Source organism: Myotis lucifugus, unplaced genomic scaffold, assembly GCF_000147115.1.
Source record: "Myotis lucifugus unplaced genomic scaffold, Myoluc2.0 scaffold_99, whole genome shotgun sequence".
Classification (NCBI taxonomy): domain Eukaryota; kingdom Metazoa; phylum Chordata; class Mammalia; order Chiroptera; family Vespertilionidae; genus Myotis; species Myotis lucifugus.
In genome coordinates this window covers 2,658,972-2,679,444 of record NW_005871147.1, presented here as the reverse complement: position 1 = coordinate 2,679,444, position 20,473 = coordinate 2,658,972, and the positions used below count along the sequence as shown (strand labels likewise).

Genomic DNA, 20,473 nt, shown 5'->3' with positions numbered 1-20,473 from the left:
TGTCCAACATAAAATAAAAATTATTAGAAAAATGTGGCCCATAATCAGGGGGAAAAAAGGTAGTCGATAGAAACGAATCTAGAAAGGGCCCAGCTGTTGGAATTAACAAAGACTTTAAAGTACGTGTTATATTTAAATAATTTTAAAACATGTGACTTAATGAATGAACTTGGGGGATCTCAAGAGAAAAGTGGAAATTATAAAAAAGAACCAAATGAAAATTCTACACCTTAAAAATACAATAATAAGTAAAAATTCACTGGATGGGCTTAATAACAGATTGGAAAAGGCAGAATTAGCTAGTAAATCTTAAGACAGATCAATAGAAGCAATGAAACATCAATAAGAGCAAAATAACTTCATACACAACAAAGACACTGGTGTAAAAGAATCAAAGCATATAAAACCAGTCAGCAATGACCTAATCAAATTTAAAATTGAGAGTTGAAACAATACTAATGCATTTGATCCATTATTTATTGCGATGGCTCCACTTATTAAAGGATATCAACAATCTCTCACTTTTCCAAGTGACTGAATTTACATTCATTTTCTATCTTGGGAGTAATACACAGAGACTGTGTTAAACTAAACTACTTCTTTGCTGGAAAAGAAATCATAATAAATTCTGCTATCTAGTCATTGAATTTGATATTATAATCATATCCCTTTTCAAAGAGACTCAGAATTAATTACAGGGCATAAAAATACATTCCTAGTAAAAGCAATGTCATACCAAAGGGTACTAAAAACCCAGCTTTCATCTGGTCTTCAGAAAAATCTTTAAAATTACATAGCCCCAAGAGTAAACTACTTTTCTACAAGGTCAGAAGGTATAGTATACATAATTTAGACTGACCTATTCAAATATATAAGTTAATAAGCTTTTTCCTGTAAAAAGTTCACCTGTAAAAAGTACAAGTTCTGAGTGAAAGGAAATTATGTATTATGGTTTCAATTTTTTATACACTAACTGAATGAAAAAAAGGACATATTTTAAGCAGCTCTAGAGAATGCCAGCCACAGAGTTAACTATGCCTCAATAAAGCTTAACAAAGGAACCTAAATAAAAAAGAATTCTTTAGAAACATTAAAAATAACATGTAAAGTAGAAAAATTGATATAATGCGAGGAAGAAATTTTTGGTAGCTTAAGAAACACTCAATTAAGTCCAATATTTACAATTTTGACTGTATGCAAGATCTGTGAAAGGAACTAGAAATACAATGATGAGTTAAAAATATTTTTTGCCCCCTAATAAGAGCTTACAAAGATCAGGAAAAAATATGAGGGCAAATGGCCATCAAGTAAATAAGTGCTAAAATATGAAATTTGATTACAGTATATAGAAGAGGAGTTGAGGAATGAGAACACACTATGAATTTGGTGCAAGAGTGATGAGGGCCTTACCTGGAAAGGCAAAAGGAATGGAAAAGAGGCCCAGTTTGTAACACATTGTGGACCTAAAGAACTTAAGTGACAAAGTAGATGTGGAGCTTATTAAAGAGGGAAAAGTCTAAAATGACTCCAACGTTTTAGCCACTAAGAGAAGCAATCCAGTGATCCACCCAGAGAAGACAAGAGAAGTTTATGGAAAAAGATACTTTGGGTTAATCCATTTTAAAGGAATAACTTATAAACCAAAAACAGAAATTGACTATGAGTTAACAAAATAGAAAGTAAAAACTAGGAAAGCGGGGAACCAAAGGTCATATATATATATAAAAGCCTAAGTGACCATTATGACCGAACAACCAGTCGACCAGTTGCTATGACATGCACTGACCAACAGGGGACAGATGCTCAACGCAGGAACTGCCCCCTGGTGGTCAGTGCCCTCCCACAGAAGGAGCACCACTCAGCTGACCAACCCGTCCTGGCAGCCCACCAGCCTGGCGACAGCCACTCATTCCCTCAGTAGTCTGGCAGGTCCAATCTCTGGAGAATGGGCCAGACCAGCACTGCTGGCACGATCCTGACAGTGCCGCAGGCCTCCTGGAAGGCAGCTTCAGGCACCTCGGCCGCTTCCCCTCCCTAGACGCTCCACAAGGAAGGATATAAAAGCGGCCGCCAGGTGGCTCCCAACAACCTGCGCAAACGTCAGCAGGACGGATCCGGATCCCAGGCTGGCAAGGGTGTCCCACTGCCCGCCCAGAGGGCCGATCGTGTCCCAACCCCCACCCCCAGAACCCCACCCGTGCATGAATCCATGCATCGGGCCTCTAGTTAATAATAAATGAGCCTGGTCGGTGTGGCTCAGTGGTTGAACATCAACCCATGCACCAGGAGGTTGCCAGTTCAATTCCCAGTCAGAGCATATGCCCAGGTTGTGGGGTTGGTCCCCAGCAGGGGCATGCTGGAGACAGCCAACCAATGTTGATGTTTCTCTTTCATCAATGTTTCTATCTCTCTCTCCCTCTCCCTGCCTCTCTTTCTCTAATATCAATAAAAACATAGCCTACATAATAAATAAGGTAATATGCAAATTGACCGTCACAACCTCACCCAAGATGGCCGCCCCCATGTGGTCACAAGATTGCCGCCACAGATGCCTGGCAGGCGAGGGCAGTTGTGGGCGATTAGGCCAGCAGGGGAGGGCAGTTGGGGGTGACCAGGCCGGCAGGGCAGTTGGGGGTGATCGGGAGAGCAGGGGAGGGCAGTTGGGGCAATTGGGCCAGCAGGGGATCAGTTAGGCATCGATCAGGCTGGCAGGGGAGCAGTTAGGGGGGGACCAGGCCTGCAGGGGAGGGCAGTTGGTGGGGGCCGGGCCTGTAGGGGAAGGCAGTTAAGGGCCACCAGGCTGGCAGGGGAGGGCAGTTAGGGGTGACCGAGCCGGCAGGGGAGGGCAGTTGGGGGGGACCAGGCCTGCAGGGGAGGGCAGTTAGGGGTGACTGGGCCAAAAGGGGAGGGCAGTTGGGAGCGATTGGGCTGTCAGGGTAGGGCAGTTGGGGGCGATAGGGCCAGCAAGGGAAGCAGTTAGGCATCGATCAGGCTAGCAGGGGAATGGTTAGGGGGTGATTAGGCTGACAGGCAGAAGCGGTTAGAGGCAATCAGGCAGACAGGCAGGCAGGCAGGCGAACGGTTAGGAGCCAGCAGTTCCAGATTGTGAGAGGGATGACCAACTGCCGGTTTAGGCCCGATCCCTGTAACCGGCAGTCGGACATCCCCCAAGGGGTCCCGGATTGGAGAGGGTGCAGGCTGGGCTGAGGGACACCGCCCTCCCCCTGCACAAATTTCATGCACCAGGCCTCTAGTATTTAAATAATAATGATAAATGACAGCAACATTTTAAGCTCCTATAATGTTCTTTCCATGAACAGTGCAGTGCTTACTACATATTATTTTATTAAATCCTCACAACAATCTTAAGTGGTATATGTTATTATTCCATTTTACAGATTAGAAAAATAAGGTTTAAAGCATTAGGTGGCATGTGAAATGTCACCCAGCCTATAAGGTGTAGAGCTGGGATTTATTCCTTGTCAGATATAACATCTTAAAGATTTTCAAAATTTCCTACACCATGTTCAGACAAATACTTTATAATGATCACTTTGCCTATGACAACCATTGTTCTAGGAAGTATTAGTTATAAATGAAATAGAGCTAATGTAACAACTATTAAATTAAATAAACAAAATTATATTATCTTTCCTTGGTCTTTTATTTTTCATTAAAATGAATTAACTTATATATGAATACATCATTTCAATTTCTTGCAAATTTTCAATTACTCTTTACAATCCAAATGGCTTTTAAAAGACTGCCAATGTTTTACCTAGAAAGATTAATTTAGGTGAGAAGAAAAAAACTTTTGAAAGTAAAAATATATAAAGGTTAACTTTGAAATATTTTTTATTATTTAAGAAAGAGGTTTTTTAAATTAATAAAATAATTACTGTTGGAGGAATACATTTAATCAGGGAAAGCAAAACTAAGGGTTTGAAAAAGTAGGAAGCCAGTGCACCTCTTTTTAATGACACTAGAATCTATTTCATTGTACACTTAGGAGGCACGAATCAATGCCCAATTTAAAAATGACAGAAAGCATATGTGAAAAAGCCAGTTTCTCCTGCCAGCAAATAGCCTAAATGTTAAGTAAACCAAAAACTGGAAGGGATTAGTTGAAATGTCAAAAGACAACCTTTTACCTGCTCATCCTTATAAACTCATTCTCATCCCTCAGGCATGCTTTCTAAACAAATAGTTTCAATGTGCAGCAGCAAAAAGCCTATGGCAAGCTCTGCCATCTTGTAACTGTCAAAGAGATTAGTCTTTGATCTATTTGGGAGGTCATGTCCACATTCACATTAGCTAAGTCTAACAATATTATACCTGTTGAGCAATGATTCTTTAATGCCTAATGAGACAGACATTTTAAATTATGGACGTTAACTGTGAATTTTTTTTCCTAAGTTTTGACAGAAAGTAAACACCAGAAATTGAACGCAAGTGTGGTTTGGAAAAATGATCTTTTAGACCAGTTAATATTACTTTTCAAATACATTTTACAAGGCTTTCCCAAAATAGAAAGTTATATTTAATTGTACTCTCTGAAATGAGTTTAAACCAGTTGGTGCCCACCCATCCCCGATAAATTAGTGTATGTGTAATTTTGGAGGAGTGTGTGAACAGCAGAGAGATGGCAAATTCTTTCACCAGAGATTGCAAACGGAAAGCCCAAAGTTTGTTTTGTAAGGCCTTATTGTAGCTTAAAATAATCTGAACTATTAGCCAACCCTCAACTAGCTCACTCATTTAAATAATCTGTTCAACTTCTGTAATGGCTTGAGTTTTCAACCTATTGGTTCAGATATTGCACTAATTCATAAAACATTTTTTTCATAACGAATTCAAAGTTCACACAAAACGAAAAACACCCTTAATTTGATAGATTCTAGCCAAATGAAAATATTTCTGCATCAAAAGCTAACCTGATTGGGGGGGGGGGGGGAGGCGGGGTAAGAGATCAACCGAAGGACTTGTATGCATGCATACGAGCATAACCAATGGACACAAGACACTGGGGGGCATGGGAGGCTAGGGGAGGGTCAAGGGGAGAAAAAAAAAGGAGACATATATAATACTCTTTGTAATACTTTAAGCAATAAAACAATTTTAAAAAAAAAGCTAACCTGATAGCCCTAGCTGGTTTGGCTCAGTGGCTAGAGCATGGCCTGCTGACTGAAGGCTCCCGGGTTCAATTCTGGTCAAGGGCACATGCCCAGGTTGTGGGCTCGATCCCCAGTAAGGGGCATGCAGGAGGCATCCGATCAATGATTCTCTCTCATCGTTGATGTTTCTCTCTTTCCCTCTCCCTTTCTCTCTGAAATCAATAAAAAAATAATTTAAAAAAGTTAACCTGATATAAGTAGAGATGAGACCCTGAGTAGCAAAGATAGATAATCAAGAGTGAAGAGGTGAAGAGGTACTTAGAGAACTTTGTAAAAATACCCAAATAGCATCCAGGCCATCCAGACAGAAGTTATATGGTTTTGAATTCTGATTTTACCATTATATTATAATACACTTGAGATCAAACAGTATGCTCCTGAAGTACTCCAATGACTCAGTTTTATTGCAGACAGTGTAAGTAGTATACTACTGATAGTAGTAGTAGATACAAAATAACCAAAAAGATTATACTGTATATGTCAACAAGAAATTGAAGTCACAATTTTAAACATGAGATTATTTTTTCAACTTAGTCAAACCCAACCATGTTGGTCTTAAACAGCTCTGTTCAAGAGTAGCCTTTTATAAATTTTATAAGTAGCTTCTGACGAAATAAATGGTTTAATAAACATGAGCTGGAACTATAAATGCATCTCTTTACTTCACTACTGTCTTATATCCCTATTCATATAAATATGCATTGTTATTTCAGAAATAAATGCCTCCCTAAAAGCAATCAATATAGGCAGAATACATACTTTTTCTTGTCTGTAAGTTTTATCACAAAAGTTCAAGCCTCAAAATAAGACTAAGAACAAATAATCAGCTAAACTTAGTAATTAAAAATATTAAGAAAACTTTGCCTCAGAAAAATAAACACATTTGTCTAGCAAACACTCAAGAAGAACAGTTTTATCTTTAGCCAAGATACAGGACCTAAAATATAAACATTTATAGCAAACCACCAAATCTGGAAGACGGAGACTGTGCATTAGAGGCATTTACTGCTCCATATCCTCACAGTGTAAACACTTTTATCAGGGTATCACAATATAAATTCCAATGGTTAGAGTTCTAAACTCAGCATAAGATCTTGTACGTGAAATAATTTAGCTAGATAAAAGGAATATAGCTGGTTTTATTTCATCTGGCACATTTTCAAGATTTCTGAAACACCACGTTAACCAAATATAGTATGTGTATGTGTATATACATATATATATATTTTTTTTAAATGGGGAAAAATGGATTTCTGCCAAGAGTTAAGAAGCCAGGCTCCCTTTTAGATTAAAACACACACACACACAAAACATTAGAAATGGTTTTCAATTGTTATGTATTTTTCTTGTTATGTGAGGAATTGACCACAATAATCTACCAAGAAATAAGAATCAAGACATAGTAACAGACATAGTAATGTAACTTATTTCACATATGCTTTAAGGCTGCTTGTATAAGATACTATTTGCAGAGAAATCTGTATTAAACTTTGTGTCATGAATTGTCAGTGTTGAAAAAATAGCCTAAATTTTCCAAATATAAGAAAAAGAACAAAGTATATTGCTCTTCAATAGGGATATTGTTCTCAACATAAAGGAAGGGGCAAAAGTAGATTTACAGTTGTGAGTATGATAAACATGGAGTTAATACAGCTATTGTAATAATGATAATCTGCATGTCTTTTTCCATATGAACAACTATAAACCTACTTTTGCCAATGTAGGCCATCTAGCCAATGTTGGCCACCTACTTTAGGCGTTTTAACACTTGGATCAACTCTCTCTGAAGGTGTTTAACCTACACTATTCAATATATAGATACATTATTTTAGGTGACTTATAAAACAATTTCTTCAGCTTATGGAGTGGCTACTTTTACATCAAATATCAATGAAAATATGTACACTGGCAGGACATACAGAGAACAATGTTCAGTTTTGAAAAATACCTTTTACTAAATGACTTCCACAACTGATCTTACTTTGTCTGAGAAATTATAACATTAACATTCTTAATATCCTTCACAATATTTTTGATCACTTTGCAACCCTATGAGCTGTATTAGAAGCAAACTATATAAACTACTACTGACCCGTTGCACGAGGACCCATCCCGCAAGACCCGGGACCCCTTCCTCCTCCCCCACCCCGCGCCATGGGACCTCCCCACGTCCCGGAGTCCCGCCCCGCGTGTGGCCAGCACACCACGGGACAGCCTCGAGACCTGGAGTGCCGCCCCGATGCCCGCCTCTGGCTGCATGCAGCTACCGCCAGGCCCCGCCCCCGTGGCACGCACATGGGGCCGAGGAAACCCTGGTGGAAGCTGCATGGAGCGGCCGCCAGCCCCACCCCTGCTACCCCACCCCCACTGTGCGCGCTGCCATCTTGTGATGGCGTTACGGTGTGAGGGTCAATTTGCACATTACCTCTCTTCGAAAGGCTCACGCTCAAGACCTTTGAAGGGCCCCTCTGCATTCCCCTGGTGTCTGGCTTTTGCCTGAGCCTCTCCCCAAAACTACTAGCCATTCTTTTAACCACTCTGAAGCACTTTCCCATGCACTGGACCAAATGGAAACAATGAAGCTTCTTGCAGCAAATAAAATAAAGTATTACTTTCTAACATAACAATATTATTGGTACAAATGTTTGATTCAGTTTCTCAAATGTGAATGGGAATAAAGGAAAATTGGATCATAACACTTTAAAATACTTTATCTTAGGAAGTAATTAAAAATTCTGGTTTCAGAAAGGGAAAAAAAGGCATTTCTTCTTTCCTTGCCTCTTAAACCCCCCAAATTAAAAGACAAATGAGAAAGTGACATAGATTCTATCTTCAATTAAACTAAGAGACATCTGTAACCTCAAACTCCAGTATATGAACATAAAAAGCTGATGGACAAAGCAGAGGTGAAAGTTCAAACTAGAGTGCCCATAGAGTTATTGATGGGAAATAAGCCCGTTAGGCCAGCAGGAGTCAAAGAAGATTCAGGAAATAGGTGCACAGGGAAATACTTGGAGGATGTGTACTACAAAGATGAAACAGTAAACAAGAAACAGAAGAACTGAGACCCAAGAAACTTGGGATCCAACACAGAAGATAAGCAAATCAACTCCTAGGATGACAGCAAAGGGAAATCTCAGGATATTGGCAGTTAAGTAGACCTAAACAGCAACTGATTAAAGCAATTGATTACTTAGTCCTGATAGAAATAGGAGATCAGGAGGCTGCAGAAGGGATGTCTTCAGGAGGAAAGAAAAAAAAAAAAGAACTGACATTATCTAAGAGATCTGATAGAAAAATTATGTTAAGAGGCATTGCACGGATTTATTAAAGGGTTGATAGATGATTTAAAGATCTTTCAAAAAGACCAAAAGGGGGAGAAGGGTATTATTATTGCCAAGAAAAATTTTAAAGTTCAAGAAAGGAAGGAAATCATTTGACTACAATGAACAATATTTTCAGAGTCATGATAATGTGTATTGGTTATGAATTTTAAAACATTTGATATAATTATATGGGAGGATAAAGGAAGAGAAAGGTAAAGTAAGCTAAATTCTTATCTCATATAGGAAATAACTAATTAATACCTAAAACTGATTAAATAAAGATAAAATGTAGAGATAAAAATACCAGATATAACAGCTAAAAGAAGCAGGGGCTGGGAGTAGGGTAGAAGCCAAGGACTGTTGCTCTAAGAATATTACTGTATTTAGTTATAAATTAGGCTCTCAGTAAAAGCTTTATTGGACTTTTTTCAACTTGATAAAAATAATTTTAAAGTAATAGTAGGTTGTTAATTTTAATTCATGACATACACAATGGCATTCAACCAGAAGATATTGGCGTGGCAATGTCTAGAGACATTTTCGTTGTCACAACTGGTGGGAGAAGAAGGTTTGCTACTGGCATTGAAACATCCTACAATACACAGGACATCACTCACAGCAAACAATTATCCTGCCCCAACTGTCATTTGTGCCAATCTTGAAAAACCCTGCTACAAAGTAATTTTAAGCAACACATCTGGAAATTTTGATGCTATAGGAAAATAAGTTGGGTAGCTTATTATATTCCCTGGCACACTGGGGCTATTTGGCCCAGAGTTAGAAAGCATAAACTGAACTCATTCCCAAGGTATCAAACCTTTAATCTTCATGAAAACAAGAAAGACATGTTATAAACACCAAACAGTGCTCTGGGCCAGCGGAAGTAGTTAAGCATCAGTCAACCTTACAATCGAAGTGTGATAATTTCACTTTTAAAGCCTTCCACCTATTATGAGAGCAAAAGTAAAATACAAGTAAGGCCAACAAAGTTCTTGTTCTTTCCAAAAAAATAAGATGAGCACAAGAAAATAACTGCAGAATTTTTCAAAAACCAAAGTTTTTGTTGGCTTTATTAGTTATCCACAGGTTTAACTTGTAGCTATCTATATTCAGACATGGCTTTTTCCCTAAGCAAATACAATGACATGAGTGTTGAGAGAAATTACAGTTTACAGTTAATACTATTTTGTATTAGTTTCAGGTGTACAGCATAGTGGTTAGGCAATCATATCCTTTACAAAGCGATCCCCCAATATCTCAAGCACCCACCTGGCATATAGTTATAACAATATTATTGACTACATTCCCTATGCTGTACTTTACATTTCTATGACTCTTTGGTAAATATCAATTTGTACTTCTTAATCCCTTTACCTTCTTCACCCAGACCCCCAAACTCCCTCCCTTCTGATAACCATCAGTCTGTTCTCTGTATCTATGAGTCTGTTTCTGTTTTGTTTGTTCATTGATTTTGTTCTTTATATTTTACACATAAGTTAAATCATATGGCATGTGTCTAAAATTTTGTGACTTTAAATGTTTCCTCCCATGAACCTAAAACATTTCTTTAAGATATATGAAAAAAATGTTTAATTTAAAAACACCTCAGCAATTCATTAATTTTGTGTTTTTATGTTTGTTTTTCAAGAGGGATAGGAACAACGGATTTGGCTATTCTCATTCTTTACTGTTCAAGGAAAATTACAAATTATCTACTTACATGGCATACTTAGATTTTAATTAGATTTTAATTTTGGAATTTCAAAATATACTTAACCCTGCTTTAATAATACTATTGGCTACACTATCTTAAAAAATAAAGCTGGGAAAAGAAAGTTTTCTGAGAGGGAAAAAAAGGTTTTCATAATTGAAGATAAACTCATTCTGGACCTTCAGTGGTGACAGGTTTTTCTTCCATGTCTGTGATTTGGCTTAAGTGTTTTCAACACTTTCAACAGCATGTTGCTGGACTCCTAAATATTTACACCCCTTTAAGTTTATCCCATGAACCTGTTACAGGTTCCGGTCCTTTACTAAATGATAGACATCACCAGTACAGAGACAGCATCTTCTTCATTTTTGCACTTACTATGTTAAGTACAAATTAGGCGCTTAGTACAAGTCTGTTAAATGAATAAATAAATGAATGCTAAAACACTCAAGATTAACACAATTATGAAAGTGGCTCAAAAGAAATATATAAATTTACTATTTCCCCCGGGTAACCACGTATTATTTAGGCTAGGTCCAAGTGGGTTTCTCTATCAGATGCTACACTATAAGAAAACCTGACCTCACGCTGACCTCAGGCTCTATTCCTGGATAGTTTCCCACAACTTACAATAAAGTCTCAAATCCTTAAAATGGTGTACAGAGCCCTAACTGATCTGACTCCTTAATATCTCTCTCAGCCTCTACTCACATGCCATTCTCCCCAAACTCACTCTCTACCTCAGCTTCTTTTTTTTGTTTTTGTTTTTTGGTTAATCCTCAACCGAGGATATTTTCCATTGATTTTTAGAGAGAGGAGAAGAGAGAGGGAAAGACAGAGAGAAACATCGATGTGAGAGAAACACATCGATTGGTTGCCTCCTGCATGAGCCCCGACCAGGGCCCGGGCCAGAGAAGAGCCTGCAACCAAGGTATGTGCCCTTTACTGGAATCGAACCCAGGACCCTTTGGTCCGCAGGCTGAGGCTCTATCCACTGAGCCAAACCAGCTAGGGCCGTCAGCTTCTTTTAATTCCTGGAAACCGCTATCTTCTTTCAAACCTTAGGGCCTTAGCACATGCTGTTCTCTCTGCAGTGAATACTCTTATCCATTCTTTGCACCTACATAACTTTTTTCCTCGGGAAGTCTTTCTTTACCCCTCAAAATTAGGTCAGGAACCTGTTATACATTCTCACAATTCCTGACTTTTTCTTACAGTCCTCATGACAACTATAAATAACTGTTTCTTCATTGCTTTAATATTAATATTCTTCACTAGACTGTAAGCTCCATGAGACAAGGGGCTATAATCTGTGTAGTGTATCACTATGTCACCAGAGTCTAGCTATTAGTACTCTAGCCAGACAGAGTTGGCTGGGTGGCTCAGTTGGTTAGAGTGCCGTCCTGTACACCAAAAGGTTGCAGGTACGATCCCTGGTCGGGGGGCAACTGATTGATGTTTCTCTCTCTCTCCCTCCCTCTCTTTCTAATAATAATTAAAAAAAAAAAATCAAAGAAAACAGTTGTTTCATTATTCTGAAAAGTCTTAATAAAGTCTTAATAATCTGAATAGTTTTGTAATCTGGCCTTTGATTCCACTTTATCAAATGTTAGTATGTTTGAATCTCAATGTAGACAAGATTTAAGATTCATATCTCATCTCTCGGGTTCCTCCATCTATTTTAGGCAAATCAGTCAAAGTAAATGAATATTTGGATGAAAGTGAAAGGTGTTGTTCAACCTCTCTTTCTCTAAGCAAACAAACACCCGTATCTTATCCCACCAAAACATCCTGTTACACATTCGAGTCCTTTACTAAATTATAGACATCACTAGTACAGAGATAGCATCTTGTTCATTTTGCACCTACTATGTTAAGTACAAATTAGGTGCTTAGTACAAGTTTGTTAAATAAATAAATGGTTATTATATGCCAATACTAAGATAACTAACCAGTCACTATCTAAACTGTAAATAGTTTCTAAGTGAAGTTATTTTGGTAACTCAACATACTACATATATTACTAAAGAAAAAGAATACACAAATATAAAATTTATTTATCTTATTTATCTTAATTTTAATAATTGTAACTTCTGATATTGACATCAAATTTTATTAAGCTAATTATAAATATCTAACATGCCACTTGAACATCTTAAAAGTATAAAATTTTTTTGCCTCATGCCATGGTTTTATAAATTTTTTCTCAGAGGAGTAAAGGCACAATACTCATGAAAGGAGAATATTTCTATGTACTCTTAAACTAAACTGTGCTAAGGAATACAAATAAAATGCAAGTTTAAAAATCTAAGTAGAGCCTGGCCAGTGTTGCTCAGTGGTTGAGCGTCAACCCATGAACCCGGAGGTCACAGTTTGATTCCCGGTCAAGCCATAATGCCCGGGTTGTGTGCTTGATTCCTAGTAAGCAGTGTGCAGGAGGCTGCGGATCAATGATTCTCTCTCATCACTGATGTTTCTACTGGTATTTCTCTCTCTTGTTCTCTTCATCTCTGAAAGCAATAAAAACTTATTTTTTAAAAGAATATTGACTTGTTTAAAAAAAAATCTAAATATTGTACTTTATAATGCCTCAGAAATTAGACCATGCCATCAACTTGAGATGTGGATGCCTGCATTATAAAGCTGAATTCAGATCATACTACTTGGCCAAAGGATTTGCTTTAGATATCCATTATACTGTGACTTAACTGCGTTAAAAGAAAACATCTTTTCTTTTAGTTATACTTTTCCACCAACATCTGATCATGCAAAAGCCTTGGTTCACTTTTCTGCTCCTCAAATACTTTGGTTTAGTGCACAGAAAGGTTTCTTCTTAACTATTACACAGTTAAGTATGTCCATATAGAATGATCAGAAGCATCTGGAAAGGTGGAAGTGAAAAAATCCTCACTGGGAAAGTTAGCTTACTGCTTGCCCTTCAGAGTGGCCCATTATCAACATTTCATAGTGGGTTTCTTTATTTTCAGGTCCCTGAGGTATATGCAATAAATTATGACAAACTAAACAAGTCACACTTGGCTCCAAAATGAAATTTTCCTACCACTACTTTCTAGTCCCCAAGGTGGGAAAAGGAAATCCTGGTCACAGCCAAAGAAGTCATATTTTTGGCTCTAACATACATTTTCCTGCTTCTCTAAAAGCCAAACTCTACAATTGAGACTACAAAAGTCTTAAGTTAGTATTTTAAACTGCATTTTAATTTTTACTTCCATAATCTGTGCCTCAATTTAAGGAAAAAATTTAGTATCATAAAATTAATGTCACTGCCCTTTTTTTCCCCCACTCAAATGACTTTTCTAACTCAGACACTGATCCGAACTTTTTAAAATAACAATTCAGCGCTCGCTTCAGCAGCACATACACTAAAATTAGAACAATACAGAGAAGATTAGTATGGCTCCTGCCCAAGGATAACATGTAAAATAAAAATTCAAATCAAACAATATAGAAAATAATGCAAAAATAGATTTTTTCGTTTCCATAGATAGAATATTTAAGGTTTGCATTTATAAGTAACTTTTACTTATTCTTGCATGATAGACTGAGTATTAATGCAAAAGAAAATAATAAAGTCCTAATTTGTGGTCCAGTAATTTGAAGCACAGTGTTAGTTTTAGAAAAGCCATTTCAGGAAATCATTTGCCCTGGTCAGTTTGGCTCAGTTGGTTGGGCACTGTACCATGTACTGAAAGGTTGCCAGTTCAATTCCTGGTTACAGCACATGCCCAGGTTGTGGGCTCGACACCCAGTAGGGTGGTACTAAGCATGCAGGAGGCAGCCAATCAATGTTTCTCTCTCTCCCTCCCTCTCCCTCCCTTTTTCTCTAAAAACCAATAAAACCTTTAGGAATAAATAAATAAATTTAAGAGCTAAGCCTATATGAAACTCTTTGAAGAAAACATTAGGGGCATGGCCTTGTATTTGGCAATGGTTTTCTAAGTATGTCACCAAAAGCACAAACAACAACAAAAATAAAATGAATTCATTAAAACTGCCACGATATTTTGAATTTAATTAAAAAAGGTCCACTGCCTGCGTCTATAAATACTTATGGCAGTTAACTGGTTAAAATTTCAGATATCTTTTATATCCATAGCAGTACAAATAAATATTTTTAACTTGTTTGGTCATTTATGAATTTTAAGAAACCATTTATAATGATGCTCTGATTTATTTCAGATATATTTCAGATATTCAGATATTTCAGGTATTGACTGCTATATTCTGGTATTTCCAAATGATAATAGACCTTCTTAATTAGAAAACTTGCATACCTACACTGTTACAGTTTATAAACATCCGTCTTTTGGATGGATGCCTTATAAATATCCTTTAATTGTAAAAAAAAAAAAAAAGCCAGGATTCCTTTTTGAAGTCTTAATTCTAAATCTTTTACCCCCCATGCTGCTGACTTTGGGCTTGGGCATATGACATGCTATGGGCAAAAGGTTAGAAAATGTGGAAGTACTTATACAGTCAAGCCTGCCCTCTTGTACCCCTGTCATTGCAATGATAGCATGTTTTGGCTAGTCGGTCAGTCCATGAAAAATGAGATACATATGTAAAACAGTCCTTACTCAGTTGAGCCCAACCTACATTGGTCAAACCACAGCAGGGTGACTGAGCCCAAGTGAAATTGCCCAACATGCCCAGCCTAGATCATCTACTGCCCAGCCACCCCACCATACATGTGTGTATCATAATAAATGATTGTAGGTCAACTTCTTTAGAACAAACCTCCTCCTCCCTACCCAGACCTCATTGTCTTCTGTTATTCTGCTATTTTGTACAACTAGAGCCACTAGGATTCAGTTAAGTAGAACTACAAGGAGGATATTACTGAGGAATGTCAGAGCAGACTACAGGGTGTCTATCTCTTTTTTTTCTTTGTATGACAGACTGAGATGCTGCCTGGGAAGAACTTATTGTAAGAAAAATAAAGCATTAAAAACCCAAATTGGCATAAAACAATGCCCAGAATCATAGTTGTTAGAAGTGAGGGTAGAGAAAATAGAAGTTAATATAATTTTTTTCTTCACAAGTAACATTTTATTTAATTTTAAGAATGTTGAAAGAATAACATATAAACACCTGTATTCTCACTATATTTTCTTGAAGCTTGCTTTTTACTAAAACAAACAAGTATTACAGAAAATGCTGAAGTCCTTTTGATCACTACCCTCTATACCATTTATTTCTCTTCTCAGACATACATTGAGTTGGATGTGAATCCTTTTGTATCTGTTACTTGGTATTTAGTACAAACTATTATTAGCCATAAAGGTGTTTTTTCCCCAGCTCTGAAAAACTCATATATAAGTCCAAAAAAAGAGAAAAGATTTCAAGCAACAATTTAAAAAGCTAGTTGTTTTTTTTGGGGGGGGGGGACTTATTTAAGACAATGGAAGAACATGTGGTTCAGAAAGAAGGGGAAAAACACTCTTTCCACTTTAACAAAGCAGCATTAGTGCAATAATATAGGTAAAATGATAAGACATAAAAAAGAGACAATACCACTGCCAACAGCAGTGCCATCAGTAGCAACTCAGCTTCAGCACTAATGCTGTTGATGGTGAACACAACAATTTTCCCGAGTGGATGGCAACTGTTTCATCAGTAGCAATAGCCAGAGGCATCATTGGCCATTTTAGAACAGGAACCCTAGGCATGGTCATCAGCATTCTCAATGGTAGCACTGGTAGCTGGAGAAAGGTACTGGAAGGCACCAGTTACTGTAGGCGGGAAGGATCAGATATCCCTTATGGACTTTCAGAAATTTTGAGGAGCTCCAGAGGTTAGGGAAGAGTAGAAACTAACCAGAGAAATACCGTTTATTACTGTTAATATTATATAATTCACAGTGTCTAGTAAAATATTAACAGTAAAGAAGATAACTGCCTGGAGAAAGAATTTCTGCTTTGATATGAGACCCTAACCAGTTGTGCTCCGGGAGGAAAGATATGAATTATACTCAATGCAATCAGCTCAGTGGTCAGAAAACCTCAATTCTTGGTCTCAGATTGCTAGCATCTTCAAATGCCTGTAGAAAATAAATAAAAATTCTTCTCGATGGAAGATATCATCATCTTTGGCTTCAAATTATTGCTACAAGTAATTTTTCAAATATAATGTTTAGCAAACAATCAGTGATAATGAAGCAAAACTCCTGTTTTTGGCCAAGACCAGAATAACTGGTTTGGGAATATCCCTCCCACTGTAAGTGAATGTAAAACTGGACGCAACAGATAAAGCAACTGCTTTCAAGGAGTAGACACCAGGCAACACATGACTAATCTCAGAGATAAGGGAAATCCATTAGGTGAACTCCATGATTCTCAGCTCCCTTCCTGAGTAAAACTTCCTGACAGCAGCACAGAGCACTGAACAGGCAGAATACAGGGTCCTGCTGAGCTGAGCTGGAAGAGAGAAGAATTTGGGCAGCTAAAATCACTGCAATCTGCAGGGCAGGGCATGGCATTGGAAAGAAAGGAGCCAGGTAGAAAAAGGGCCCCACAACTACGGGGGACCCCTGTTAGTCTGTGGCTAACAGCTTCACAGAATGCAAACTGCTGGACTCTACTTCCATAGGTTTGGATGGAGTCTGAGAATATGTATTTCTATCAAGTTCCTAGGTGATACTGATGTTCCTGACCTGGAACCACACTTGGAAAATCACTCTGTTAAACAATAAATAGTATAAGTTAAAAATATAATAAGCGCAGTCTCCCTCTCAAGAACACGCCCATGCCTTTCCATTCCCCTTCTTCTTACCGCCACCCCACCCCACTCCCCCCCACCCCATCACCACCACCAGTTACTTCTCTCTCCTAAGCTCCAAGGGTCCTTCTTTTGCTTCTGTAACTTGGTTCCTGAGCCTACACAGCCCAGCTGGCTCATTTCTACTACCTCGCTAACTTCCTAAATAAACTTTCTCTTATAATTTGAAAAGACAAATAAAATAAACCGGTATCTACTAAACCTTTCTCACTCATTGAGTCACTATAAAATTAAAATAAAATACCTGAAGATACAAGAAAAATGTATAGTTAACTTAACACAAAATCAACAACTTCTATGATAAAATTTCTTAAGACTTTGAAGGCCTACCTGAAGATCTTTCACATTTGGAAAAGGAATTCCGATTGTTATGACAGCACGGGCATTGTCATCTGAGAAATCCAGACCCTCACTCACTTTACCACGACAAACTGCTACCAGGAGGGCTCCATCTTAAGCAACAGAAAATAAACATTTTCAAAAGCACACTCAACATTCCCAGAAATTGCCTTTTCTTGTCATTTTGAAAAGCTCCGATTAAGTCATCATAGTAACAAACTTAAAAAAATCAAAATTAAAATCTCTTATGAGATAAAGTTTTAAAAGTTCAATGTCTTTAAATAAATGAGGAAAATAAAATTACATTTAGGTACAATGTGGTAGCAAACCAATTTACAAACTATGTGTCTCAGAGAAACACACAGTAAAACCACATCAGAGGAGTAATTTGCACATGAACTGAGCAATTGTGAACCAATAGTTTTATCTTTAGAAATTGAAATGGCAACCCTTACCATTACCATAAGCATATAAAGTTCTCAGAACTATTTAAATAATTCTCAATTTGTATATCATATTGAATCAATGTAATATTAAAAAGTATGTACAACACGCACAGAATACTCATCATACAAGGATAATGACAAGTATGTTATAGTATCTTTATGATCTTGCATTGTCCATAAATTATGGGCATTCTCTAACTTTCATATTCAGTCTTCGCTTATGTTTTGAAAACTCAAGTTTACCTTATGTAATAGAATATAAACACAAAGTATATTATTTGCATCAAAATGTGGGGCTCATTTGGCTAGTAAGGAAGATCTGTAGGCCTGCTCTACCTGCCTTTTTCCACAACACATTGTGGGTAGTGTAGGGATGACTATGGAATAATAACTGAATGTTTCCCCAATTGAAAACATTCACAGAATAACTCCAAATAAAGAATTTCTTTCACTTATTTTCTTTTCACTCAGGAGTATAACATATAATTCTTCCTTTAAATGCATTTAAAAAAGATAACACAAATAATGTTCTAACAGCGCCAACTTCTTACTTTACAGTAAAAAATATTTTTTCATTGGTCACCCAATTATTTCCAATTACCTTTCTCTCCTTTGCACTTGATCGCATCATAGTACACCTGTAGTAACTCATCAAAATCAGTTTTTTCTCCTCCCTGTGGTTCTACAATGACGGTCTTCACCAACTCCAGATTATGCCATAAACCAGTAGAGAGCCAACGTTCTTTTAACTTTTCTAATAACTAAAAAGGAGGGGGAAAGTGAATTTTGTGTGTGTCAAACTTACCTTGATTTGTTTAAAGCCAATGTGGCTACAACATGACTATGGCAAGCATATTAACGTTTTTGTGTACGGGTGTGTACGGAGGCAACCGATCAATGTTTCTCTCTCATATCGATGTCTCTGTCTCTCTGTCTCTCTTCCACTCTCAAAACATATCCTTGGGTGAGGATTAAAAAAATAAAAATTAGTAACACGTGTACCAACAAGGATGAACACAAATCTATATGTATTGAGTTTAAAAAGTGAATTACAGATAGATAACATATAAATGATTTTATTCTTTTTTTAAAATTTATCTTTACTGGTATTGTTGAAAGTATTACAGATGTCCCTTCCCCCCCTGCCATGGACCCCCCCCACCCTGCTCCCAACCTACTCAGGGCTTCACGCACTATTGTCTGTTGTCCATGAGTTATACATATATGCATGTAAGTTCTTAAGTTCAAAAACAATATATTATCTAAGCATATATACCTATATATAAACTACTTTTTTAAAATAAGCAACATTAATGTCTCTAAAGATGAGAGGATATGATTATGAAGGGGTACATGGACTTTTCTAATGTAGGAATAATGTTCTATTTTTTGTTGAATGGTGGATACTTAGAAGTCCATTCTATTATTATTGAATTGTGCATATTAAGTTTATACATTACATACATTATATTTCACAATTAAAAAACAAAGACTAAAATCAATACTACTCTGATATTAATGAAGAGTTAGGGGGGTTAGAATGGGTACATTTAAATTACTAATACAGCAATCCAGAGATGGGTGTGGCTTGGATTAGAAAGTATTAAAAAAAATTTACAGAAACTTGAGAGGAAGGGAAAGAAGTATAGCACAACCTTTCAATTTCATATGGAGGCAAAAGTCCATCCAAGGATTATATAGGGAAATGGACTTTACTGAACTCACTGTTTACTGTTAAGATATAGATTTAGTGAAATTATTTGAACTTATATTTTTTATCCAGTGGAAATGCAAATAATTTCTGTCCAGGAGAAAAGATAACCCCAAAGGTTACAGATTATTAGCCTGCAGTACATTAACCAGTTTTGTATTCAGGTCAGCAATCTTATATTCTATTCCTTTATAAGTATATAGCTCCTGTAAATGCTATATGAATCAGCCTTAACATCATATTCATTCTCTTATTAGTCAATAAGTTGAATAAACTCTGACAGGTGTTCAGTTTATATTGACATGTGAGTCATGATTTTATCTTTTTGAAAATTATATTGTAGAGAAAGTGAGATTATAAAATATTTAAAATTAAAATGATCATATCCCCAGGTTATCTGATTAGTCCAAATATAGATTGTGGTACCATTCACTCATAAAGGCAACACTGGAAAACAACCAAGATTGGGAGGAAAATTTAGAAATTTTTTGCCTTTGAGATACTCAGATTGATATATTAATCTGTCATTGAGTAGGGTGAATATGATGTTGTGATTGATAATAATATATATTTGGTCTTTATCCCTGCTCCAGGAACAGAGCTCCTAAAACCCTTGGAATTTCCTGAGCAATAAGAGCTATAGGGACATCTTTTGTTCCAGTTCCTGAAATAGCTCCATGGCCATCGGTGAAATAATCTATAATAATAAAAAGGTAATATGCTAATTAGACCAGATGTCCTTCCAGACAAAGCTGGGGCGGGAGGGAAGTCCAGGTCCTGGGTGCCTGCCGGCAGCCCGAGGGAAGCCCAGGTCCCAGGTGTCTGCCAGCTGCCGGAGGGAAGTCCAGGTTCCGGGTGCCTTCTGGCAGCCGGAGCAAAGCCTGAGTTCTGGGTGCCTGCTGGTGGCTGAAGGGAAGCCAGGGTCCTGGGTGCCAGAGGGAATCTGGTGCCGGCAGCCGGGGGAAGGA

At 37.4% G+C, this 20,473-nt stretch overlaps 1 protein-coding gene and 1 non-coding gene across 7 annotated transcripts in view; one reads left to right on the top strand and one right to left on the bottom strand.

Annotated features, from left to right (window-relative positions):
* Positions 1–20,473, bottom strand: part of BRIP1 (BRCA1 interacting protein C-terminal helicase 1) — a 114,694-nt gene that overhangs the window by 25,972 nt on the left and 68,249 nt on the right. For all 6 annotated transcript variants that reach the window (XM_023756823.1, XM_023756825.1, XM_023756824.1 and 3 more), the window contains 2 exons: positions 18,396–18,555; positions 17,340–17,461 (listed from right to left, as the gene is read on the bottom strand). In XM_023756823.1, the coding sequence (XP_023612591.1) occupies positions 17,340–17,461; positions 18,396–18,555 (282 nt within the window). The remainder of the gene's footprint in view (positions 1–17,339; positions 17,462–18,395; positions 18,556–20,473) is intronic.
* Positions 13,571–13,677, top strand: LOC111826728. Its single transcript, XR_002830105.1, has one exon. It is a non-coding gene; the product is annotated as a U6 spliceosomal RNA (small nuclear RNA).